Below are 26,948 nucleotides of genomic sequence, written 5' to 3' on the forward strand. Positions count from 1 at the left end.
CAGCCTTCACAAAGAGCCGGTTCTCCAGCAGGCGTTGAAGGACAGAATGTACATGGGAGACATGCTCGGACAGAGAGTTGGAAAAAATTAAAATGTCATCTAAATAGACAAACACAAATCTATTCAGCATGTCTCTTAGGACATCGTTCACTAAACTCTGAAACACCGCTGGGGCATTCGTAAGACCGAATGGAAGGACGAGGTACTCATAGTGGCCAGAGGTGGTATTGAAGGCTGTCTTCCACTCATCTCCCTCACGGATACGAACAAGATTGTAGGCGTTCCGGAGATCAAGCTTAGTGAACACTGATGCGGAATGAAGTAGCTCAAAAGCTGAGGACATTAGAGGTAGAGGGTAACGATTCTTGATCGTAGTGTCATTGAGGCCCCGATAGTCAATGCACGGGCGCAAAGAACCGTCCTTCTGGCCCACAAAAGAGAAACCAGCTCCTGCGGGGGAGGAGGATGGGCGTATTATGCCTGATGCTGAACTATGTTATAGTTCACGAGCAGCCTCGTGACCGTGTTTGGACCGATCAAAAAACCTTCTCATCTCGTCAGAAAAGTCCTTGAAGTTGTTGCAGGAGGGCGACTGGGCCTCCCAGAGAGTGGTCCCCCACTCTCTTGCCCATCTGGACAGCTGGCTGATGACATACGACACCTTTGAGCGCTCAGAAGGGAAGGAGGTTGGTTGCAGTTCAAAAACGACAGAGCACTGGGAGAGAAAAGAGCGGCATGTGACGGGCTCACCAGCGTATTTCTTAGGAGGAGGCAGCTTAGGTTCATGTGCTGGTGCTGGAGGCTGGGGCGAGGGCTGATTAGCCGCGGAGGATCAGCTGAGCTGCAAGGCCTGCATCTGGGCCGTCAGGTCTTCAATGCTTGTGAGGGCGGCTGAAGGCTGAAGGCCGGCGCATGCTTCAGCAACGGCGACTGCGGCTTTTCACGCAGTTGTGACGCAGGACTCGTTGTCATTCATGGTTTTACAAGCGTTGAGCGTGTTGCCAAGCAATTCCCCGCCAGACCACTAGGGGTAGTAATGTTTTTTGTCGAAGTCGGCTCTTCTTCGTGTGTGGCACGAAGAAGAGCGGTTTATTTACATCGCCACGGTGGCTCCTCAGAGCCTTTTTCTGGCGGACAAATCCGCCGGTCAGTGACAGGTTATACTAGTGGTCATAATTTCAGATCTCTTCTGCCAAGTGCTGTTCTATTTGGTCCATATTCGTTCTTCTAAATCTATCGTGGTTTCCGCCGGTAGTTTCGGGCATGGACCGGAAATGCGACTCTGGAAATGATGTAGTTAGCAGACCAATTACAGCCTTGCCGGCTACGTGACGCTTGCGGAGCTTTGCCGTCTAGTTAGAAAAATTGGGCGACGCACGTAAGCAGGTAAGAAGGGCTACGTAAGTACTTAAGGGTTTCAGAAGGGCTCTTACGCTTCCGGGCCCGTGACAACTCAGAAGCATGCGCCGGCCTTTAGTCTGGTGTTGACCTAGGACTCTGTCATGATGTTTGATGGCGACCCTCACTTGGTCGGGGTCTGCTGAGTCCATTCTTGTCGGATTGTACTGTTAGGCTTTCTCAGAGTAAGGACCCAATCGCAGACCAAGATGCAAAAAATACTTATTTATTTCAAAAAAATAGGAAAAATCAAGGATCCAAAAAGGCAAAAATGACAGGAGCAAAAAATAGAAAATCCAATTCAATAGTTGGCAAAACAGAATTCCAAAAGGGAAAAAACTAAGAGGATAAAATATCAGAATGTCAAATATCATACCAGATAAACAGACCTCAAAAACTCAGAATCCTGACATGGCTTCTCACAGGCAAAAATGATACAATCCGACACGGGACAACAATAAGACTGGGCTTATATAGAATGGGGAAGAAAGACACAGGTGAACAAATCAGGCAAACACTCAGGGTGATGATAGGGAAAAGGTGAGGGAGAAAAAGAGCGGGAAGCAGCAGAGGGCGGAGTCCAATAACAGAACACACATGGCCTGACAACATAAACACAACAAGTACATGACAACATAGATAAACAGAGGAAAACACATGGAATAACAAAACACATGCAGGAGGCACAAGGTAAAAAGTCTTAGATCGCCGTGATCTTAACAGGCAAGGTGAAGGTGTAAAAAACAAGTGCTACAGGAAAAGCTTTGTTCCAGCTCCAATTGTTTATCTCTGTGAGTCCCAGTAACCTTTAGCATAATTATGGAAAGTCTTAATTTGCCTTATATATTTTTTTGTTTTTATTTTTAGCCCTTGATACACCTTAATAGAAGGTTTTAAATTAATATTATAGTTTTTTTATTAAGACTGGGGTTATTTATGAAAGAAATTGTACATGTTAATATGAATTTATGAAAATATATGTACATTTTGTTATTCGTTTTCAAAAAATTTAATTTTCACAATGCTTTTTAAAAATGGTTATATTGAGCTTGGCAAGGTTAAAAGCAAGTTTATTTAGGATTTTCTTGATGCCAAATACAAGTGTCTCAGATTACAAAGTAAAAGTATGATATCTCAAATCTTTCTTCTGGTTTGGTTTGAAAACATCTTAAGGATTACAGAAAGTTATAATATGTTGTTCTAACATGGAAAACAAATATCGGAATAAGTCCCAAGGTCAAAATGACAAAAAAACGTGTTAAACACAAAAAAGTGATACAACTGTGAATGTGTGAACTGATCTCTTTAAAGAGGAATGAAAGATATACTTCATTTTCATAATGTCTTATGAATCAAATCTACCATCTTCTGTTTTTCTAAAATGTTTCTCTTATTTATTATATTATTTATTTACGTACTCATATGTGTCATTGTTTGCACACATTTGTTTTGAGCCCTTGTCTTCACCCGTTAACACATTAATGTTTTTTCAATAAAGCATTAAAAAAAAAATGAGGAGGAAGTTGGGAAAAAAAGGTCTAAAACGGTGGTTCTGTGACTCGGGCATGCGTACGTCTGAAACGGGGGAGGGGACTCTCCAGCGCTGCAGGAGGATGTTTCTCGCGTCAGCAGACAGCGGCACAGGTGGAGCGATTATCCCTTGCGCGGTATGAACCTGTCAACGTTACAGTGGAAGACAGTTGACCTCTCGGACAACCGCTTCTTCGTTTACTGGCTTTTTATTGAAGCGTTTCCAAAGATAGAGAGGTTTAACCCGTGACAGAGGAGAGGGCGGAGTAGTGAGAGTCGGCCCTGCTGAACATTCAGGCGTCAACGCTCCTGCTGCTAGCGCTTTTACCGCAGATACATGTCGTGGACAGTGTGGATGATGGAGGAGTGACTGGAGCCCATAAGATGCATCTCTGAAGGAGACCACCGTGCGCATTCATACCAGTATACGGGGACACTGACGGCATCAGCAGAATGTCTGTGCCGGTAAGTTAAAAAAAAAACCACACATCCAATTCTCCTCCAAGCAGCACCTCTATTACTAAAATGCCAACTTTCAGCAGTGCTCTCACAAAAATAGCTAGCCAGTGAGTGGCGTCAACATTTGTATAATATACATCATAGGCTACTGGAATTAACAGCTAGTTGTTTGGTCAGAAATAAGTCGAAATTTATTTTTGATTGACTAAAATGGTTGAAAGCAGCTATTACTGTGCAGGTGTGCTCATTCACGAAGCAGTATGGCCACATAAGGGGTCTGTAGTACCAGCTTTTCACAGGCCTCAACTCATTTCCAGCTGGTGTGCGGGGACAAATGGGCATGGGCTTTACATTCTTTGTATAAATTATATTAATAGGAATACACAACATTGGCATTGCTAATCACATCTGGTAATTTTCACAGATACCCACAATAAGGATAATGATAATATTGTATTTAATTTTATTGTCAGAGCTCCACATCTAGCTTTGCAGTTTACTGTTGTGTTATAACTGTCAAGCTATTAGGGTTGTCACGATACTAGAATTTCAAACTCGATACAGATACCCAGAAAAATGAGTATCTAATCTGATACAATTTTTTTGTATAAGTATCTGAGTTTCAAATTTTTTTTTACAACTCTACAAGATATATACACATGGTGATGTGCATCACAGTTTTTCAATTGTGATTTCACTTTACATTCACAAGAAACTGCATATTTGCTCCTGCAGTTTTTGTTCTGTAAGCTTTTAAAGCTTTTTTGAAACAAGATGTCAGTACAGGGCTGTGTTTCATGATCTATTCAGGGCTGTAGTGGTAAAAAAACAGGTGGGCAAATTATAATTTTTGGGCAGCTCTCTTACACCGTTATAAAAAGTTTTATTTATAAATATCAATAATTATCACATTAACTAATGTTAAATAATTATTTAAGAATAATTTAGTGATTTAGCTAGTAACCCTACCCAATGTATGGGGGCTGTTGATAGTCTCTCAGCTGTAGACTCTGTATTTGACAGGATTTTTACATGGATAGCAAAACAGGTTTGTGGTGTTTGAGACTGTTGTGCGGGGACTGTTCTGCAGCATTATTTGCAAAGGAGTTTTCTGGTCCATGCCAGACTTTAATACCCAGATCACTTCCATGGGAGAGAAGTATCCCCTCTTGAGCTCCTCATTTTGTCTCGGCAGGTCAGGGACCTTCCAATGTTCTGTGTCACGCTCGCCCTGCTCCATGGTAGTTTGTGTTGCTATCATGCAAATTTCCTGCCTACATCTGCACCATGTGAAAAAGTGCCATGCAAATTACGTAATATATTACACAAGGAAATAAACAATTGTCCATGACATGAAACAATAGAGGTTATATATATCGTCATATTGCACACCCCTATGAAGTTTATTAATCTCAGGTGTGAAGGAAATGCATAAAAAGTGTAATGCATCACCTTAAACCAGGGGTGTCAACTCAATCACAGAGAGAGCCAAAATTAAATACTGTGACTACTTCGAGGGCCAAACAGGGTCAACATTTATTAGACAGGGTAAACAGGATATTGGATGAAGTGCAAAAAGAAAACATATTTAGGAAGGCTACATTTTTCTTTTGTGTACATGTGCCAGAGACAGATGTTTGGCATATTTTCTTGGCTGCCAGTTCATTAATGTTTATGTCACTTTAACACTGAGTTCTGACTGTGTTAAATAAATATGTGCAATGGAAAATCTGTGCAATAGACAGTAGTGTGTGTGCGCGCGCGTGCGCATGTGTGTTTGCATGTGTGGGATAGAGTGAAGGATCTGTGTGTTGAGGTATAGTCCGGGTTGGTGTCAGGGCCGGTGAGTATTTAAGATTCTGGTGACAGTTGGATAGAAGCTGTCCCTCAAGGCCGATATATGCTTCTCCGTTTTGACTGACACAGACTGACACAGACAGAGGATTGCCCTCTCAGAGCGCCTCGGAGAGCTTTTCGCCCTTGGCTGTGATTGGTCCGCTAACAAAATCATTTCCACACAACGTATTTCCGGCATCTCACATTTCCGTACATCAAACTTGTTTCATAAAATAAGTTACAAGCAAGTCCTCTTCCATGTCAAGCAGCTCCAGCTCCATCAACAGCCTTTGTCTGTTAGTTGCCATCGTCCACTGCGTGAGGAAAGCTGGGAGGAGGTAAATAAACAAACGTGGACTTCTTCTATGTACATAGTGGTAGGCTTCTCTAAGCTCATCTTCCGTTGCGCCACCTACTGTTCTGGCGGTGAATTGTTTTCAGCACCCCAGCCTTCGGAGAAGCATAAATGAAAGAGTCCGTGGGATCCGTGCGTCCCTCTGCGCGCAACAGAGTCGGAGTAGCATATTTCGGCCTTCAGTCTGGACGTCCACCATTTCACACTTCTGTACCTTCTACCAGAGGGCAAAGGTGTGAACAGTCCGTGTTGCGGGTGGGTGGAGTCCTTTTCAATGAAGCAGGCTCTTCTGTGGTCTCTGCGGTGGTAGATGTCCTGCAGAGAGGGTTGTGATGTCCTTGTGATCCTCTCAGCGGTCTTTATCACTCTCTGGCGGGTGGATGACATGACGCATGATTTTTCGGTAATTTAAGTGTGAATGTTTATTTAGATGCATTTTACCAATTAAAAAACACATGGATGTGATGCATAGTATAGTACTTTGTTTTAAACTTATGATTTTGTATGAAATATCTGTTATGTTTTGATTATATTTTAAGGTTAATACACAAAATGTCCTGTGGTGTGACCGTAACATAGGTGAAGCATTAAACTTACATATTAACAAAATAAACCAGAAATATCTGGAGCAGCTAATAACTGCCTTGGCATTAAATTGTATATAATGACTTTATTTATATTAGGTTTTAATATGCACAAAACTAGCATATTAGTATTTACAGCAAAATAACATTAGTAACACAAATGCTGTCCTGTGGCGTGACATGGAAAATCAGATTTTTGAAACGGCAGTTACATGGACAACTATAGGGGACCTTAGTTTATCCCACTACCAAGAAGCCCCCCAGATGTTGGAATGTAACGTGAAGGTTGAAAGGTGACTGTTAACCTCTGATTAATTACATAAATTTCACTCTTTCTGTCAGACAATGAATGTGTCATTTTTTGAGAGTCCTGTAGTGTGACAGCTGTAGTTCAAAATTTGTAAACAATATATTTTTTTAATTAAACATATTAAGGTTAAAACAGTGTTATTATTCAGTTAGCATAAAAGCTAAGGTCAGTCTTGTATAGCAATGACTCAAAATGGCCACAAGGATGAAAATGTCCTGTGGTGTGACGGCCCGTCCTGTGGTAATAAAATTATACAAAAAATCCACGGAAAGTAGTTAAAAAAAATTCAGCATTTGAACATTAGAATTTCATACAACTAATCCTCATTAGAACGTTATTTTAATAAATACTGTTTCACCCTTATTTGTCAACTACCCAGGCTTACAGTGATGCAGCTGGTCAAGATGCTCTCATTGATGCAGCTATAGAAGTTGATGAGGATCTTTGGTGACATGCCGAATTTCCTCAGCCTCCTCAGGAAGTACAGCCGCTGTTGTACTTTCTTGATCAGCTGGGCGGTGTTTAGTATCCAGGTAAGGTCATCACTGATATACTGTAGATGCCCAGGAATTTTAAGCTGCTCCTCCTCTCCACAATGGCCGATGAGTTGATGCAGGCCCAGCCACATCCGCCTGGCCTCAGCAGGAGAGTAGAAGCTGTCCAGTTTCTCCCTGTGCTGCTTTTTAGCCTCTTCGATGGTTTTTCTCAGTCTGTACTTTGCTTTTTTGTACTCCATCTCGTTCCCTGATCAAAATGAAAGAGACCGAGGACGCAGCATCTGACGTACCTGACTGTTCATCCAGGGCTTATAGTTTGGAAACTTCCCGACTTGAAAGGTGGGCACAATGTTATCAACACAGGTGCTAATGTTGATGGAAGAATCCTTGAGTGTTGCTGCAGCTTTAAACACATCCCAGTCTGTCTGTGAGAAACAGTCGTGCATGATGCTCTCAGTTTCTGACGAACAGAGTTTAACTTGTTTAGTCACTGGGTTTGTTTGAGTCTTTGTCTGTAGGCTTGGTACGGGAACAGGGAGATGTGGTCTGAGAGTCCAAAGTGGGGGCGGTGGGCAGCTTTGTATACACCAAGGATGTTGCTGTAAGCATGATCCAGCATATTCCGATATTGTTTGGGAACGTTTATATGCGGGAGGTATTTCGGGACCATAGTCCGTAGGTTGCAGTGGTTGAAATCTCCTGCGACAATGAATGCAGCGTCAGGGTGAGCCGTTTCCGATGCGCTGATGATGTCATGGAGTTTTCTCACATACGCTCCTGTTATTTCACATAATGGCCTGATATGATGATGATTAAGAAAATTAACGTGAACGTGTACAAATGTTCAGTGGTTGGAGGAGGGTGTGTGGCAGTCCAAGCCAGGGTGGAGGGGGGAAGTATAGTCAGTGGAGAAGGTGTGTGTGTGGGGGGGGGGTGCAGAGTTCAGCAGGGTGACAGCCGCAGGGATGAAGCTGTTCTTGAACCTGCTGGTCCGGGAACGGAGGACCCTGTAACGCCTCCCAGAAGGGAGGAGGCAAACAGTCTGTGGCTGGGGTGTGAGCTGTCCTTGGCGATGCTGCGGGCCCTCCGCAGACATCTCTTTCTCTGGTCAGCTTCAATGGTGGGGAGTGTGTAACCGGTGATGCGTTGAGCAGTTTTCACCACCCTCTGCAGTGATTTCCGGTCCGCAACAGAGCAGCTGCCATACAACACTGAGATGCAGTTGGTGAGGATGCTCTTGATGGTGCAGCGGTAGAAATTCACCAGAATCTGAGGAGACAGATTGGCCTTCTTCAGTCTCCTCGGGAAGAAGAGACGCTGGTGAGATTTCTTGACCAGGGTTGAGGTGTTGAGGGAGGTCATCAGAGATGTGTGCACCCAGGAACTTGAAGCTGGTGACACGCTCAACCTCTGTCCCGTTGATATGGATGGGGGTGTGTGTGCCACCTATCTTCCTGAAGTCCACAATGAGCTGTTTGGTCTTCTTTGTGTTGAGAGCCAGGTTGTTGTCGGTGCACCACTCCGCCAGGTGCTGGACCTCTTCTCTGTAGGCAGACTCATCGTTGTTGCTGATGAGGCCAATCACCGTTGTATCATCTGCAAACTTTACAATGGTGTTAGAACCATGAACAGGTGTGCAGTCATGGGTGAAGAGGGAGTAGAGGAGAAGACTCAGCACACAGCCCTGTGGCACGCCGGTGTTCAGGATGAGGGTTGAGGAGGTGTGGTTCTCTAACCTAACAGACTGGGGTCTGTTGGATAGGAAGTCCAGTATCCAGTTGCAGAGGGAAGTGTTGATGCCTAGGTCACCAAGTTTCGTGATCAGTTTGGAGGGGATGACTGTGTTGAAAGCTGAACTGAAGTCTATGAACAGCATTCTAACATAGGAGTTGTTATTGTCCAGGTGAGAAAGTGCGGAGTGATGTGCCGTAGAGATGGCGTCCTCCGTACTCCTGTTCTGGCAGTAGGCGAACTGGAAGGGGTCCAGTGTGGGTGGTAAACAGGTTTTGAGGTGAGCCAGGACCATCCTCTCGAAGCACTTCATAATGGTGGGGGTGAGTGCAATAAGGCGGAAGTCGTTGAGGCTCGCTGCAGTGGAGTGTTTTGGCACCGGCACGATGGAGGTGGTTTTAAAGCACGTGGGGACATCTGCTTGGGCCAGTGCCAGGTTGAATATGTCAGTCAAGACCTCAGCTAGCTGCCCAGCACAGGCCCTGAGCACGCGTCCGGGGAGGCCATCAGGACCAGCAGCCTTACGTGCATTGATCTTGCTCAGTGCAGCACACACGTCGATGGAGGAGAGTGTGAGGGGCTGGTGGTCTGCAGTGAGCACATCCTTGATTGCTGCCTCCTGGTTGTCCCTGTCAAAGCGAGCATAAAAGCTGTTAAGCTCGTCAGCCTGGATGCCTTGCCACATACGTCTGGGGTCGAAGTGCTCCTCAATCCTTAGCTTGTGGCAGTGCTTGGCCTTCTTGATGCCCCTCTTCAGGTCAGCCCTGAATGAGCTGTAGGCCTGAGCATCACCTGATCTGAAAGCGGTGTCTTGTGCCTTCAGCAGTAGGCGGACCTCTTTGTTCATCCATGGCTTCTGGTTAGGGAATGTGATGATCCGTTTGAGGGTGGTGACACTGTTGATGTTGTGTAAGCGCGTGTTCGTTTATCCTTTAAGAGAAGATGAGCCGAACTCGGTTTGCTCAATCAAAGAATTTATTTAGGAAAGCAATGAACAGGTTACAGCAAAGCAATGGGCTTCCAACACGCTAATCGTATTAGAGCGCCACAAACATCCGGCGCCTGTCCATTTTATAACAGTAGATCTTCGTTCCTCCTCCTCGAAAGCACACAGGCGAAAGCCATCCTCCTGGCTTTTGGAATACGGAAGTGACAAGGAGCCACTCCCGAAGACGCTACAGTCGCTCGACAACCTGTTCACTTCATGAAAGGCCTTGACCCAGCAGATACCATGAGGGCCAAACTGTTGTCTATTTGAGCAAAGAATTTTATGTTTTCTGCTTCATCAAAACAATTCTGACTCTGTAAACATTCGGATCCTCGAAACCAAAGCAACGAAACAGAATTAAGTCAACAAAGTCACTCTGTCCAACCTCCAGAACTTATCAGACAGCTGCTCGAAATTTATGTGAGTTTAATGAACCTAAGGGAATTACGCTTTAATACAAAAATTTGAAATGAGAACAAGTGAAACATTCATTCTTTAAACTAGGCAGCAACTATTATTATAATTTGTATGAAGGCATAATATCTAGCTAAAACTACTCATATCTTTATTGTTAAGAGTACAAATATACTTAGAAATGATTCTATCTTTATTTGTTTAGAATTCTGTCAGCCACAACCTATAGTTAAAATATTGAAATCCTCACAGTAGGCAGATAATAACTATTTTGCTAAATCTGGGGAGACGCTGAGCCTCGCGTTGTGCACGCGCCGCCATCTTGGTTTGGCATAATATTTTATAGATGGAAAAATAATTACACAATTACAAAAATGAATTCAACCATTACAATAACTATTAACAGTATATGTATCCACCATTTCTTCACTTTGACCTATCAGTTGTGCCTCTTGACAATTGACAAAAAATACCTTGTTTAAGTTTAAAATTTTTTGGGGAGGAAAACAAACTTTTAGATTGAAAGTAGTACATTTATCAAAAAGAGGACACTTGACATTAGATCAAACTCAGTACATTATAAGTGTTTGCTTCCTCTGGGAACTGTTGGGTTTCCATATAATATTGCAAGGTCTTGACTAGAGTAGGGTTGGGTACCGAGAACCGGTTCCAATATGGCACCGGTTCCAACACAACCGGTACCCGGACAGAAATGCAACGCAGATTTCGGTGCTTCATTTCGGTGCCTGAGCCTATTGAAATAAATAACAGCAGCAAATCAAGCAGCTTAATGGACAAAACTTACGTAAAATGTTGTCTTTTAAACAGGACTTATACACCTTCGCCCCCAGCCTTTCCAAGCCGACCCAGAGCCGGTCGCGGCGCACCGCCACGGAGGAAATGCACCCGGCGGGTCGAATCCCCCGGGCAGACTGCGCAGACCCCGCCCGTTTACCTCAACGGTTTCACGCCCTCTTGAACACTCTCTTCAAAGTTCTTTTCAACTTTCCCTTAAGGTACTTGTCGACTATTGGTCTCGTGCCGGTATTTAGCATTAGATGGAGTTTACCACCCGCTTTGGGCTGCATTCCCAAACAACCCGACTCCGAGAAGACCGGAGCGGGGGGTGTGTTACCGGCCTCACACCATCCACGGGCTGAGCCTCGATCAGAAGGACTCAGGCCCTGAGTCCTTCTGAGGGAATCCTGGTTGGTTTCTTTTCCTCCACATAGTAATATGCTTAAATTCAGCGGGTTGTCTCGTCTGATCTTTGCAGGTCATGCGATTAGTCAGGAAAGGTGTCGGAGAAGGTGGAGAAGGCAAATATGCTTATATTTCTGCGAAAGAATTGCTGAAGTATTGAAACTGTAGTGTGTGTACACAGAGTGTGTGTGTTTTGTATTTATTTTTTATTTATTTAAGTATATTGTAAACAGTTCAAATATTATTCAAAAGCATTGTTTTGTGCACTTTTTTTTTGCAAACCACTGAAACGATAGCTAAGAAGAGGACACTGAAATGAGAGCCTTATTTCCACAAAAGCTTGCCGATATGCCCGTGTACTTTTTCACAACTATTCAAAACTTTGCTCCCAAAAAAGAAAAAATTCCGACCTTGACCATTAACAGTCCCAAACGGATACGCTGATTATGATGACAGGAAACACAAATTCCCGGACCAACCTTCCACAATAAGGTATCGAAAAAAGCCAAACATTACACTGACTGGATATAGTTGATAATAATACATATCTTAGTTCATTAGCTATATTATTAGCTATATATTGCTTGTTTTGTGTCTTTTTCCTTCTATAGTATTGATAATCGTAAAAAAAACATGAAACCGTGATATTTCCTTCGACAATAATCGTGGCATCAAAATGTCATATCTTGACATCTCTAGTCTTGACTGACTGTGTTAACTGCTTCCCGATTCAGGATCGCGATAAAATTTTGATCGATTTCGATTATCTCCTCGTGACATGTATTCGATTTCACGTGGCAAAAGTAAGCGCAACAACAGTGTCGGAGTCTGCCGGCTGCCATCTGCAGTTAGGATACGACACGCCCACTTCCCATCGTGAGAGCTGCTGCAGTTGTGAGAGAGAGAACAAGAGAGAACGAAGTTGGAAAAAGGAGAAAAAATGAGTGAAACTGAAGTCGGGGACAGCGAAAATAATGCCGAATGTGAGAGCGACATCACTACATCACCCGGAACCGAAGAAATTGTCGAAAAAAAGCGTAACGCGACGTCAGTTGTGTGGACTTGGTTTGGATACGGCTAAAAGGACGAGGAGCAGACGAAGCCGGTCTGCAAAATATGCCGGCGATCGGTACCAGCCAGGACGGGAAACACCACAAACCTTTTCAATCACCTGAGACGGCACCATCCCAGTGATTACGCAGAGAGTTTGACTCTGCGGGCTCAAGTTTGCACGACACCAAACAAAGAGACAGGCAAGACCACTACGTCTCACGTTAGCATCTGCTAACGTTAGCAAAACAACAGTCCATCCAGTCGTGTTTTGCAGCCATTGCCCCATATGAAAACAATCGAAGCGGGGAAAAAATATAACGAGCGCTATTACTTATTGCTTAGCTACAGATATGATGCCCCTGAGCACAGTGGAGAGGGACGGCTTCAGGAAAGTGATCAAAAACTACATATCGTGATAAGAATCGAGATCGATCAATATGGAAAAACATATTGTGATAACATTTTTTCCCATATCGCCCAGCCCTATGTCAATGTATTCAAATAGTTTTTCAGATAGATAATGTGCATTCAAAAATAAAGGCTATTATAGAACTCAGTGGCGATTTTAGCCTGAAATTTCTGGTGGGGCAATTTTGTATGACGTCATGTCTCCGTCACAAAAATAGAGGTAGCTGATTATTATAAGCAGTAGGCCTATATAGACCAGTAAGATATATTATGGGCTGCATTTTGAGTGCCAGCAGGCAGCAGAAATCCTATTTCAAATACATTTCACATGCTTTAGCACTCAGCGCAACACAAAGATGGTGCCTATAATACAGCATTAAAGTAGAATGATTGCAACAAAGTAAAAAGATTAGACAAATAACTTAGCTCAAATAACTTTTATTATTTATTAAACAAAACTTTGTACATGTCCTTCAGCTCCAAAAAAAACAAGCTTTGACTCACCAATACCGATCACTTAAAAAGGAAGTTGGCGAGTGAAATAACTTTACATTCAATTAGATATCTTACGTGGGGGAGCTTATTCTCCAACCAAACTCATCCTCATAAACTAACGCTTCTCTCTGCTGGGTGGCCCGGATCATGTGGCTTCATGTCGGGTCAATAACTCCGTAGGCTATTGTCCCGTTAGCATCGCTATTACTGCTGCAGGCATGCCTGCGGGCTAGCCGAGCTAAGCTAACACCCAGGTACAAGTAGCTGCGAAGCACTACTTACAGATAAATACAATACCAAACTTGACAAACCTCAGAAACGGGAGCTCACACGTATTTAGCCTCTGTTCCAGGAGAACAAGCTGAACTTCAAAACGTATTATTCATCCGATGTGAGTGAACCTCTCCACAGACCCGGGTGGTGTCCACTGACGCGGTAGCCTGTTAGCTCAGGTGACGTCGAACCGGAGCGTCAGCCTGTTTCCGGATGACGCTGACGCTGGAGTCGAGTAGCTCTCTGGGAGACGTCGTAGGGCCCATCTGCATAATCACTACCTTCCAATGTTAACAGTGGCCTGTGTGGTTCACGCTGATTGGTGCTCCCATGGCACTGGTCTGCCGCTTGCCCTGTTGTGCCCACAGAAGAGAAGTACGGCGAGAGAAAAGCGTTTCACAAAGCCCAGAGCAGAGACGGACGGCAAGAGGGAAGCGCTTCACAAAGCAAACACACAAGAAACAAATGACTCCAAAACAAGACTATAATGCATGTCAGCCTCGTTTATTCCCACACACATTCACGCTTCTTTGCATATAAAATAAAATAAAATATATTTTTGCCACAAAGTTCAGATATGCAGTATTTAGCTTTCTGCACACCAGCGCCATCTGGTGGGGCAGTGCCCCACCTGCCCCTTATGTAGAAACACCACTGATAGAACTGAAAGCCTGATTTAAAAACTAACAAAAGCCCATGGAAAATTATGCTCAATAAAGAAAAGGAAAACGTTTGAGAATCACTTTTGTACTTTTAGTGTAAAGAAGGTTTCTCTATACTTTGGCCATCATGTAACATAAATCTTATCAAATGTTTTGCATAGAAATTCTTAATAAATGAAATGCACTGACCACATCTCTGCACAGAAATGTCAGTTATTATACACAATTAGCAAAATTGAAACAAAATATAAAGTGCATCTTTCATAAAAGATATGGAGGCTCTTATAGAACTGACTGCTGTATGCGAGTGCATGCAACAATGTCTGTTACATATTGAAATCATCATCCAGCCACTATGCTGTCTAACTAAGCAAACTCATTGGTCTGACATCTAAGGTCCATATCTCTGTGGTAAAAACTTGCGTCGCAACGTTGGTGTTCTGTGTTTATCGGACCTTTAATAGGCTATAATTTCCGATTCCGGTAAAATAAATAATATACTATTCCTATTATCGGGCCGAAAATATATCGGGCCGATATATATCGTGTATCCCTAAATTGATCCTTTGAAGGTTATAATTTTGTTAAGAAGCTCATGAAATCATCATTTCTCAGAGTTTGAGGAATATATGGATCAGTAGAGCTATGACAGTGCTGAAGAGGAACATGGGGTTGTTCTTATATTTTTCTATTCATAATTAATAGGAGGTTATGACATTTATTTGTACAGTGCTTTGTTGTAATTTATCAGCACTATGGCACTAATACCCTCCTAACAACAGAGATCTCATAAACGGCTGAGAATCCTACCCCTTATTTAGACAGCTTCTCTCTGATTACCCGTGATCAGTTTACCAAAATAAGTTTGTTACTTAATACAATCAATCTGTCATTATCATCAGGTTATGTACCACAGCCCTTTTAAAATAGCTGTAATCAAACCCCTTCTCAAAAAACCCACCCTAGACCCAGAGGTTCTAGCCCAGGGGTGGGCAAACTTTTTGACTCGCGGGCCACAATTGGTTCCAAAATTTGACAGAGGGGCCCGGCCAGGAACAGATGGATGGAGTGTTTTTGTGAACTAATATAAATGACATGGAAAAATCATTACATGAAAGGATTTTGCCTTTACCAAGTAGCAAAGCACTTATTTGCAAGGCCATTTAACAAAAACCTGCCTTCAGAAAAAGGCTTGCTAGCCTTTGCTATTTCGAATGCCCCCCAAAAAACATGCCTTGGTAGATGTTTCTTTAATCGCAGTTTGTCTGTGAAAAAAAATGTTGCTGAGTCTGTAAATAAGTCGCCAACCTCTGAGCTGCAGCAACCCGACTTCGTAGCAAAGTGACGGCTGATGTTGTACTCCCTGAAAACTGCGACAGTTTCTCGGCATATCAGGCATACAGCCTTCGATTGGACATCAGTGAAAAAGTATTTTGTTGTCGACTCCGTGTTAAACACTCGGCACTCATTGTCCACTTTTTGTTTCCTTGATCCTCTCATTATACAGAAGGGCTCACAGGGCAAAGGGAAAAAGTGAAGGGAGATCATGTGCCTTTTCAAGCCCTATACACCACACTCCCTGGCAAATTTAATTTAGCTGACGCTTTTATCCAAAGCAACTTACAATAACTGCATTCAACCCCAAGGGTTCAAACCCAGAACAACAAGAATCAAGAAAGTACGATTTCTTCAAAAATAAAGCAAAACTACAAAGTTCTATAAGTACGTGCCATTTGAGTGCTACAAAATTGTTAGTTTACAAAAAAAATATATATATTTTTTTTTTAATTTAATTTTTTTTTTTTTTTTTTTTTAAATTTGGACAAGTTCGGCAGGCCGGATTAAAAAGCCCATCGGGCCGTATACGGCCCGGGGGCCGTACTTTGCCCATGTCTGTTCTAGCCAATTACAGACCAATATCTAATCTCCCCTTCATGTCTAAAATCTTAGAAAAAATTTTAGCCAATCAGCTGTGAGTTTCTACAGAAAAATAATATATATGAAGACTTTCAGTCTGGGTTCAGAGTAGGGCTGCCACTAACGACTATTTTTCTATCGATTAATCTGTCGACTATTTTACCGATAAATCGATTAATCTAAAGGATTAATTTTCCTCCAAAAAGTTCAAATTGACCATTTCATTTCATTTCCGTAGCGCCGCGCCAAAGAAAGCCAGGCGCCTCCTATCCATCCCCCTGTTAAACCTTTGTGCGGTTCACATGGGCTGCGATGCGCCTCTCGCCCTGCACCGATGGTATCGGCGTCGAGTTTGCTTAATAATGTGCGTGAGACAGCCTGTCTACTAATGTTGACATCTCTATTCGGGGTCCTCACTTCCGTGTCTGACCCGCCCCCCACATTCATTGCCTCCTCCTATTGGTCCACAAAATTCCAACATAGGGGCTTCCTTTTAGCTAAACCTACATGTCAATCAGCTGTTGTGAATAACATTGAACGATACCACAGTCTTTTTTTTTGCTCACCGCGAGCGTATCACGCCAGGAAACACATTGGAAAATGATTTTAAACGATATTAATGACATATCTCAAATATAGATCAAATATGCATCCCATACTTTGCATTCCCCTTCTGTTGTCCTGGAGTTTTTATTTCCCCAATCACATAATTAAATGACCCCCTCTGCCCATCCACTACAAGCACACAAGCAGATAGACAGAGAGATGAAGAGAGAAAGAGAGGGGGGGGGGCTATGAAGACCATCATCATTAACCAGTACATTGAACGGGTTACATACAACAACAAGCAGAGAAAGCAGAATCGTGGGCTGTATGAACCGCACGGTCGCCTGTGCGCTTGAGAATAGCGCTGTGCTGCGCGGAGCGGCGCAGTGCTTCGGCTTTCTGTGTAAACCCGGCATCACGTGGTGATATTGAAGAAGAACATTTGTTATAATGAATTGAAATTAAACGTTTTAGAAATCTAAAAGGTAAATTCATAATTTGTGTGGGTCCGACGCGTCGACTTAAAATATTGATGTCGACGCATTTTCAGCGACCACGTCATCGATGACGTCGAATAATCGCGGCAGCCCTAGTTAGATCTCAGTGCAGCATTCAACACAATTGACCATCACATTTATTACAGAGACTAAAAGAGTTATTTAACATTAAAGAAACCGCCCTAAACTGGTTTGAATCTTATTTTTCTGATCGCTCCCAATTCGTGCAAATTAATGATGATTCATCTGTGCGCACCAAAGTTAACCGTGGTATTCCACAGGGCTCTTTTTCGTTTTCTCCTACAGGCGACATAGGCGGTTGCCGAGGGGCGCCAAAAACTGCGCCCAGCTGGGCAGAGTGTTTTTTACGCCCCCTTCTATATCTCCAACCAATAGTTTGGCACAAAAGGAGAGGTTTACTACTCTTGAAGACGTGGAAGACAAGTTTGGCATTCTGTCAAACTTCCAAGACCTGCCACACCAAGAGCTGCTGAAGCAAGCAGAGGCACTTGCACACACCTTAAGCCATGAAGGGCAATCTGATTTGGATGGGAAGTAGCTGGCCCAGGAGTTGAAACATTTACCTGACTTGCCTTCAATGAGCATGTCAACTCTTGAGTTGTTCAAATTCATTTAAACAAAGCAGCTCACAGAGATATATCCTAACCTTTGTATTGCTCTTCGGATCAGTGCAACCCTTCCAGTTACAGTAGCTTCAGCCGAGAGGAGTTTTTCCAAATTAAAACTTTTGAAGACATACCTGACTTCAACCATGGCTCAAAAACGCCTCAGTGGTCTGGCTGTCATCAGCATTAACCATGAAGTTGGTGGTCAGATTCGATACAATGATGTCATTGATGACTTTGCAGAGAGGAAGGCCAGTAGGACTGCACTGTAACCCTTGAAGTGTGTAGTGAAATGTATATAGTTCTTTAGACAACGGTCATTTGCACTATTTATATTATACAATTTATTTGTTTATTTGTAATATTATATTTTGATTATTTACAATATATTATTGTATTGTTTGTTAGTATTATTATTGTTTGTTAACTAAGTTGATTATTTGTTTTGATTCTATAGTGTGCACTTTGCACTCTTGTTCTTGCAATGAATAAAGGTGCAGTACTTTACTGTAGAACTGTTAAGAATAGGGTCAATGATTTTCCGTTTCTAAAAAATGAATTTTCCGCTTCAAATTTTGGTGAATTCCGTTTTATTCCTTTTCGGCTAATTTTGTTCAGGTAGATTGATGGCTTAAAATGAGTGATATAATATGTGCCACAAGTGACCCAGAACTTCTAAGATTGTTGTTTGCCAGCCATCAACAGAACAGAAGACTAAAAAAACATTATTTGCAGGCTATTGGGAAGATGAGCGAGTGAATGAGTGAATGTGACTGTGGCTGTAACGGAGGTGTCTGTGTGCATCAACCGTTGAACAGGGGGGCGTGGCCGGAGCAGAGTTCCGCACAGACATTTTCTCAGTGATTTTGTTCTTTACTTAATGTTTGTTCATTGAAAGAAATGCAGTCTTACAGGGCAAAAAACCGTCTGAAAGATGCAAATTCCGATTTGTTTTGTTGTTTTCGGGGGGGGCGCCAGGAGTGAAGCTTGCCTAGAGCGCCAAATGTGCTAGGGCCGGCCCTGCTTGCTTCCAATGATACAGTAAGGAACTTGGGAGTGATCTTCGATCTTGATTTGTCCTTTAATTCTCACTTAAAACTTATTTTTAGGACGGCCTTTTTCGACTTGCGTAATATCTCAAATGTCCTTTCGCAAAAAGATGCAGAAAAACTATTCAACGCCTTAGTTACATCCAGACGGGACCAGTGTTGCCACAGTTACTTTGAAAAAGCAACTTAGTTACTTTACAGATTACTTGATTTTAGAAGTAACTTAGTTACTTTACAGATTACTTGATTTTAATAGTAACTAAGGTAGATTACAAGTTACTTTATTAGTTACATTCAGCAGCTCCCCCGCCGCCTCAACATAAAAATGACAACCGGTTTTGCCAACACTCACTTTATTAGAAGTCCATTTTTAACAGTAATGTACACAACAACAATGTACAATGTATCTCCTGACAAATACTTGTTTTTATAAAAAATAAAATTATGAGTCTTTCTTGAATTCACTTAACATAAAAAACATAAAAACTTGTTTTTCTAAAATAAAATAAAGATAGTCTTTCTTGACCTGACATATTTAATGGCAAAACTTACTATGTATGATCTATATTGTTTATAAATGTAACTATTACTACTACTAACCCTAACCCTAAATTATTTTCAACATGTATTATGAACATTGTACCTGTTGTTCACAGCATTAGAGTTACATGGTTTTACAAAACAAAACTAGTGTATAACACCACATGTAGGCTGATATCATGTCTATATTTGTAACTTTGGCCTAATCTTATGTTGTAATCGCATGTTATAAGTGAAACAGTGGAGTGGTGCGAGTTTCCGCACAGCTGCTCCGCACAGCTGCTCCGCACACCGCCGGAGCCCCCTCCCCCCCGAAGGGAGGGTTCCCCCAGCGGAGGCCGTAGCTGAGGCGATCCGCGAGAAGGGCCCGACACGCGTCCAGAGCATGGTCCAGAGTCCCCGGCCCCGACTGCCGTACCCGGTCCCCACCACCCCGCAGTCCAAGAGAAAGAAGCCCCCGCACCAGCGACGCAGTGAGGCTCCGCGGACGAGGACCTCCCCCCCAAAAAACGTTGAGGCGGGCCGCACACAGAGCCTCCGGCTGCGTGGAGAGCGCCGGGGTGACTGCCCCCCCAGCCGCAAAATGGTAACGCACAGTGACTTGGACAAGTACCTTTAGTCTGATTACTGGTTTGGAAATAGTAACGCGTTAGATTACTCGTTACTGAAAAAAGTGGTCAGATTAGAGTAATGCTTCACTGTTTACCGGCATCACTGGACGGGACTATTGTAATTCATTAGTATCAGGCTCCAGCAGTAAGTTGTTGAAGACTCTGCAGCTTGTCCAATATGCAGCAGCATGTGTACTGACGAGAACCAAGAAAAGAGAGCACATTTCTCCAGTATTAGCATCGCTTCACTGGCTTCCGGTTAAATCTAGAATCGAATATAAAATTCTCCTCCTCACCTTCAAAGCCCTTAATAATAAGGTGCCATTTTACCTTAAAGAGCTCATAGTACCGTATCAACCCACTAGAGCACTCCGCTCCCAAAATTCAGCTTACTTGTCGTCCCTAAAGTCTCTAAAAGTAGAGTAGGAGCTAGAGCTTTCAGCCATCAAGCCCCTCTCCTGTGGAAATAATCTCTCTCTCTCTGCTTTCAGTTCGGAAAGCAGACACCATTTGTACGTTTAAGAGTGGGCTTAAAACGTTACGTATACGTTGGGCTTTTTAATCCGACCCGCCGAACTTTTCTAAATATTAAAAAATTGGAAAAAGTTCCAATTTGGTCCTTTGTTGAAATAAAAGTTCAGCATAGGACCAAACTTAAATAAACAGTCATTTGTCATTATATAAAATGCAAAAAGAAATTATAAGGTCAGACGACCGAACAGAAATTAAAGTATGCATGAAGAACAGAAATTATGGTTCTAAGAACGAACAGACACCACAACGACAGCACTCAAAAACATAGAATAGAGGGGAGGGGTGACACAGGAAAACATTTGAGTCTTTGGAGGAGGAGAGTAGACGAGCAGAGAAGACACAGGGATCACAAGTACTCTTGTCATCTCTGGTGAGCCTTGTGTTTTACTTGGCAGAAAGTCAAAGATGGCCCAGCTGTCTGCAGTAGATACACTGCCCCTCCCACAGTCAGCGCTGTTTTTTTTTTGGTGACAGTTTGGCTCTACCAAGTTGCATGGGTTCCTCATGGATGACAGGTGGCGGTGTTGAGCGGTGCTCTTCAGTAGCGACTGCCACAGGGAGCTTCTGTGTTCCAAAAGTAAGTTAGTGAGTGCTTGAGAGAAGGCAAAGTCATCAACAATCAATCTGTAGTGTAATGAGAGCCACTGTAGGCAATATCTGCATCGGTCTTCATCATAATATCATTGATTTCTCTTCCAAGGGCACATTATGATGGTAACTCCCCAGTTGGCTGTAAAAGCTGTTGAAACTTAAATACCAACTATTACCATGTTTTCTGGGATTGCCCTGTCATTAACCCTTGTGTTGTCCCTGCTTCCTCTGGCTGTTTGCCCCCTCACATAGCCCACCACATATGAGCCTTTTTCCTGGGGCATATCTGACACCTCTACTACACAAAACGAGTACCAGGGGGGATCCCTGCAGGGCCAGTGTGGATAGTAAGCGAGGCCAGGCTGGTCCTTGGAGCTCCTGAAGGAGCTGGAGCTCGTTGGATGTGTGTCCGAGGTTAACACACTGTGACTCGGCCGCTGTGGGTCGTGAGAGGGGCCGCCGCTGGGGAGGGAGAGTTCTAACAATCCAACACAGGGATACAGAAGCTCCTGCTGTGGGTCAAGAATCAAGAAAAGCCCATACAGAGAACCAGGGCCCCAAAGGCAGTGGAGGTGGTCCGTGGGAGGTCCTGGAGCTCACAGACTCAGGTCCGGTGGGGACCCCGATTGGCGTAGCGGCAGCGCTTTGACCCGCAGCAGCCCTCCTCTCGGTCGTGTGCCCTCAAGGACCATGCTATTTATCCTTTTCAGGACAGAAATACTCTCTTTCCACGAGTCAGTTGGTGGTGGTGGTGCCGTGGTCTTGTCCTTCTTCTTATTCTTCTTCTTCCTCCGAGAATGACGAATCTGCAGCCGCATCACCCACTGGGTCGTAGTCTTCGTCGCCGTCGTCTTTGTCTGCTTCTCTGTCCGTTTCTCGGTCTTGCTCTTGTGAGTCCTCTTCGGGATCAGATGACTGTTGCTGGGAGAATAGCTGTTCGAGAACCTGTTCTCTGGTGAAACGCGCTTGATGTGACATTGTGACCTAGTCAGGGAGAATGGCACACGGAGAAACACACTGGCTTCTCTGTGGGTCTAATTGACCTCCACGAGAATACAATTGGAGCAGAGACACACTCTGGGTCTATCCGACCAAGGAACAACACAAGGGTTCAAATTTTTTGGAGAATATTATTATGGAGGTGTTAGGACTGGGAGAGCACCTTCACTTGCACCACAAAGGATCAATCAGCACAGGTGAGAGCTGTTATCTTATTGATCCTCACATTTAAAAGGCAGCGACTGAGCTGCCTCACGGGAGAACACTCAGAGAGACTGAGAGACTTGCACAGGAGAGACACTAGTGCTGAGCGACAACGCTAACACGCCAACAGGAATTGTTGGTCTCTTTATGTTGAGTTTTAAGTTTGTGTTTGCACCTGGTCTCTGAATAAAGATGCTAAAACCAGAATTGTTGTCTCTGGCTGCTTTGGTGAGAGCCCTGTGGCATGGTCTACTGCTACAAAAACATAACGCCTGTGATGGAAATTCATCTTGAGATTTTAAATAATGAAATTCTCAGACTGGAGTTGCCTTTGAGTCTTTTAAATAGTAAGCTCTGCAGAGGTTACAGTTACACAACAAGCAGGGGTGCTCAAAGTAGAGCTGGCCGCAATGTCACAAAAGCCAGAACTTATACAAAGATGCATTTCATAAAACATAATATGAAAAAAAGACATGAAATCATCATCTGTGTGTATCTGCAGTGTACATCCACTGTAGCAGTTGCAGAAAACTTCACAGAATAAGGGCATACACACTGTTTGTCAAGGTCGTAGCAGTGAGACACCACCAAATACGGGTTCCACCTTGTCAGGTAGACAGTCACTGCGGCTACATGTGTCCGATTGAAACCCGATTTTATGGCGTTGTCGGGTTTCAATCGAAGATCCATTTCATGTAACTCCACAAATCTAGATTTCTTGTGTCCGACTGAAGTCGGATAACCACCCCCAGATAAGTAGATTGGATTTGGCTGTATATCGGACAACGCGCGCATGTTGACCCGGAAGTCGACAGGTAGATAAAATGTCGCTGCCCGGTGCCGGCCGTAAACATGCACAACATCATGTAGAGGGACGTAGCTTCACCTTGCTCTCCGTTCGTCATCTTTCTCGCATGCTGAGTTGAAGGCTGTTGTTGTTTTTTGTTGGTAGTGGTGACGAGGTCAAGCGGAAATGGCTGTATCACCACTAGCTGTAATGAAAACAGCGCGGGGTATGAAATGCTTTCGGACAAGAGTTGGATTTCTCAGTGCCATGTACCCTGAGATAGAGCAGTTAACCCCCCATGGATAGAGAAACCGGGCTTCAGCCAAAATCGGGTTTATGCCATCATGTAAATGTAGTGAGTATCATATTTTGGACTCCTACCTGAAGAATGACCGAAAAAAGACAAGTATTTATTAAATATATTGTTGGTTGCTGAAAAAGAGGACTCTTACAAGGAAATGGTTATCACAGGAGAGCCTGACTTTGAATGCATGGATGGACATTACAATGGACCTTTACAAAATGGAGACTATAACAGCATACTTAAACCATAAAGTGGAATTATTTTTGTAACGCTCGGACAACTGGGTTAACTACGTAATGCCCCATAGACCAAGTTTTGTCTTTGCTCATTTATATGTTGTGAGGTAACAAATTTTGACAATTCTGACAAACATATGATGATAATTGTTAATCACCACATTTGAAACTCATTCTATGGAAATGTGTTTTAAGCTGAATATAAATACAAATATTTTTAATTAAAAAAAAAAAAATGGGTGAAACAGCGTGACAGAAAACAGAGGAAAGGAAAGAAAAATGTACATAAATTACAGCAAAACATAACAAACTCAAAATAATCAAGACAATGGAAAAGAAAACACTTGCATCTTTGACTTGGTGATGGCATTAAAATCATTTGAACTGTTTGTGAGGAAACATAAATTTTAAATAGACTATTGTGATTGACTATTGAGTAGTATGTATAGCCTTAACAGCTCAGGCCTGTGTGTATGAGCCCTTATGTTCTGAAAATCTATCTGTAACCCACTAAACTACATACGTTGACACATCATCAATCAGGCTCTAGTGAGGGCAAAAGGTCACCTTTGCAGCTTGATTCTTGTGCAATTTTTATATCAGCTGTGAAGCTGACGGGCACCAATAATGTAGTTCCCAAACGTATGCACTTATGCACTTATCTTTTCTATTGTGTTGTCTGAAAATTCTGATATTCCAACAGCATGCAGGGTGAGTTGCTGGCCTAAATTAAGGCTGAATGCTAATTACCCTACTCTACTTCTGCTGGCCTATAAACGCACTAGAGTGTCAAACTCAAATACGCAGTGGGCCGAAATCAAAGAATTGCTTCAAGTCGAGGGCCACAATTTCAACGTTTATTGAAAACTTATTGAAAGAACCTTAGTGCACATATTGAACCTGGAACTAACAAGGCCTATAGAGTATTGCCGATAAAACAACATTAATTTGTGTACAATGTCATGCAGCCTCAGATTCAGTAAATGGAAATAATCTGAAAAGCTTAACTCACCACAGTTGTAAGAGTGGTTATAAGAGTAACTGTTGACTTTCAGTCAGTTCCAACCATTGCGATTATTCTCCTCTGATTTCTCTCAAAACAGAACTACTGCTCACTGGTGTTTTCTGTTTTTGGCGTTTGGAAACTGGCAGTAAAAAGGTCAGGTCAACAGTTTCACAAATACACAAACATAATATCACAGTCAAAGTCCCTGAGATCAAATGTTGCCATATCGTCTGATGTTAACATTAACTGGTGATTCTGGTCTGTATCTGCATGATTTTATACTCTTCACTGCTGCCAAATGCTTTTCTGATTAGATAATGTCATACTTTAAACAGGTGTATCTGTGTATGCTGAGTTTATCTGTCCATTTGTACAGTTTTCATGCCCATAGGGGACGGTTGCTGATAATATTTATTGCTGGTATAAATCCTTATGTTGTGTTAAATTAAGCTAATTGAAGTCATGGTGTCCCAATAAACCAGTGTAATGTTGATAAATGCAGTGAATATATGTTACAGTAAACCTGTGTCTTGTCCATTATGTCAGCTGAATATATTTCAAATGAACCAGAGTGTCAGTGTTGGAAACATGAAAAGTGTGTGTGCTTGTTAGTTCCTATCTGGTTGCATTTACTGTACCATTTGTGTGTGTTTGTCTGAACATGCAGGTAAAAGCATGTGCTCAACCTGTGTTTTATGTGAAGACGTGTGCGCTGTGAAACTGTGAAACAAAGTGTTTGTGCATTTGTCTGTCCTCATATCTCAGCAGATCTAGAGCAGTCTGGACTGACTCAGTGGTCCTTAAGATTTGGTTGCCGTAGCAACTCCTGTGTTTGTTTGGGTGTACCATTTTGAGCATAGACCTTATGGAATGAGGATATTTTTGGAAAGTGAGGACATTTGGGCCGGTCATCTCTTTTTCAAAGGGTCGTTTGAGGGTTAAGACTTTGGAGCTAGGGTTATAATTAGGTTAAGGTTAGGGTTGGGTACTTTATTGTGATGGTCCCCGGCCGCCGCCCGAGCTGCAGTGTACCCGTGCTTGGGGCTCGCTCAGCGGACAGCCTCTCCTGTGATGCCCGAGGCAGAGGAGGAGGGGGAGGGGGGGAGAGAGCTATAACTTTTGTGGCTGTACAGATTTGCTCCACGCAGCCCGGGAAGCGGAGCCCGGCCGCCGCGGCTCAATCATCATCAACACAGTGAAGCAGCTCCGACCTCGTACACATAATCAAACACAGACACATCCACCAGAAGCAAGCCGCTGACAGGGAGCCAGCAGCCCGCGACATCACCCAGCGAGCCCGAACTGAGGAGGGAGCTGTGGCAGGTAAATCACCCCAACCGCAGGCTCTGTTTCCTGCCTCTTACCCAGCTCCCCGGCTGGTTAGCGTCCCCCCTCGGCTAGCTCCCCAGCTAACACCCTCCCCTCGAGTTGAGAACTTTACCCTGGTCTCCTCCTCCGCCAGATCTCCGCCTCCAGGGGGGGGGAGATAAACTGTTACGTCACAATCTAGTCTATTCCCATTCGACACACTCTAGCATATAGTTTCTGACAGAGGAACCACAACAAAAGAGTTTTTGGGACGGTAGACACGCCAGATACCCAAATTAACGTGTAGAAGCACTACAAAAGTGGAATTTTCATAATATGTCCCCTTTAACTAATGAAAGTCAGACATTACTTATGAATTGTGGTTCAACAGAATCATTTAAAAAAACAAACTAATGAAAATGGCCTGGACAAAAATGATGGTACTGCATTTCAAAATAAGACTAAATAAATAAAATGTGCAAATTATGTGCTTAACTTCAGAAAAATAAAATAAAGGAAGCAAAAGCTTGAATTTCCCTTTTTCTGTTTCCCAACTTGACTTAACAGTCTCAACCAATTTCACAGATAATAACAATTGAACAGTTTTAGAATGACTTTCTTCCCCTCTTTTATCTCACTCCCCCACTGTTTTACTCAGTGAGAGAATTGAGGAATGGAATGGAGTCAGGGCCATTCTCATACACATGTGGAGGTGCCCATTAGTGAGCCTTGAACGATATTTTGTTTTGATAATTTTCATTGTGAAGAAAGCTGCCTCGCAGTTGTCTGTTGAGCCAAACATGGTCAAGATGTACAGGGCTACTTTCCTCAGACCTGAGAAAGCTGTCTCGGAGACCATTTGGAGTGGAAGGGTCAGTTCTAGCAAGCTGCTCTTTCAGGGCCACATCTGCTTGGAGATCAACCAATCGCATCTGGAGAGGCCCAGCGTTTACCCATTTAAAGTGCTGTGTGACTTCCTTTGAGAACCCCTTGACAT

The 26,948-nt window shown here is 43.1% G+C and overlaps 1 protein-coding gene across 1 annotated transcript in view; it reads left to right on the forward strand.

Moving 5' to 3' along the window:
• The first annotated feature begins 3,256 nt into the window (after positions 1-3,256).
• bcar1 (BCAR1 scaffold protein, Cas family member) overlaps positions 3,257-26,948 on the forward strand; it is a 113,944-nt gene continuing 90,252 nt past the window's right edge. Inside the window, exon 1 of the mRNA XM_061077000.1 lies at positions 3,257-3,393. Within this exon, the coding sequence (XP_060932983.1) occupies positions 3,382-3,393 (12 nt within the window). The 5' untranslated portion in view covers positions 3,257-3,381. The remainder of the gene's footprint in view (positions 3,394-26,948) is intronic.

The sequence above is a fragment of the Limanda limanda genome, chromosome 8 (assembly GCF_963576545.1).
Source record: "Limanda limanda chromosome 8, fLimLim1.1, whole genome shotgun sequence".
Taxonomy (NCBI): Eukaryota; Metazoa; Chordata; class Actinopteri; order Pleuronectiformes; family Pleuronectidae; genus Limanda; species Limanda limanda.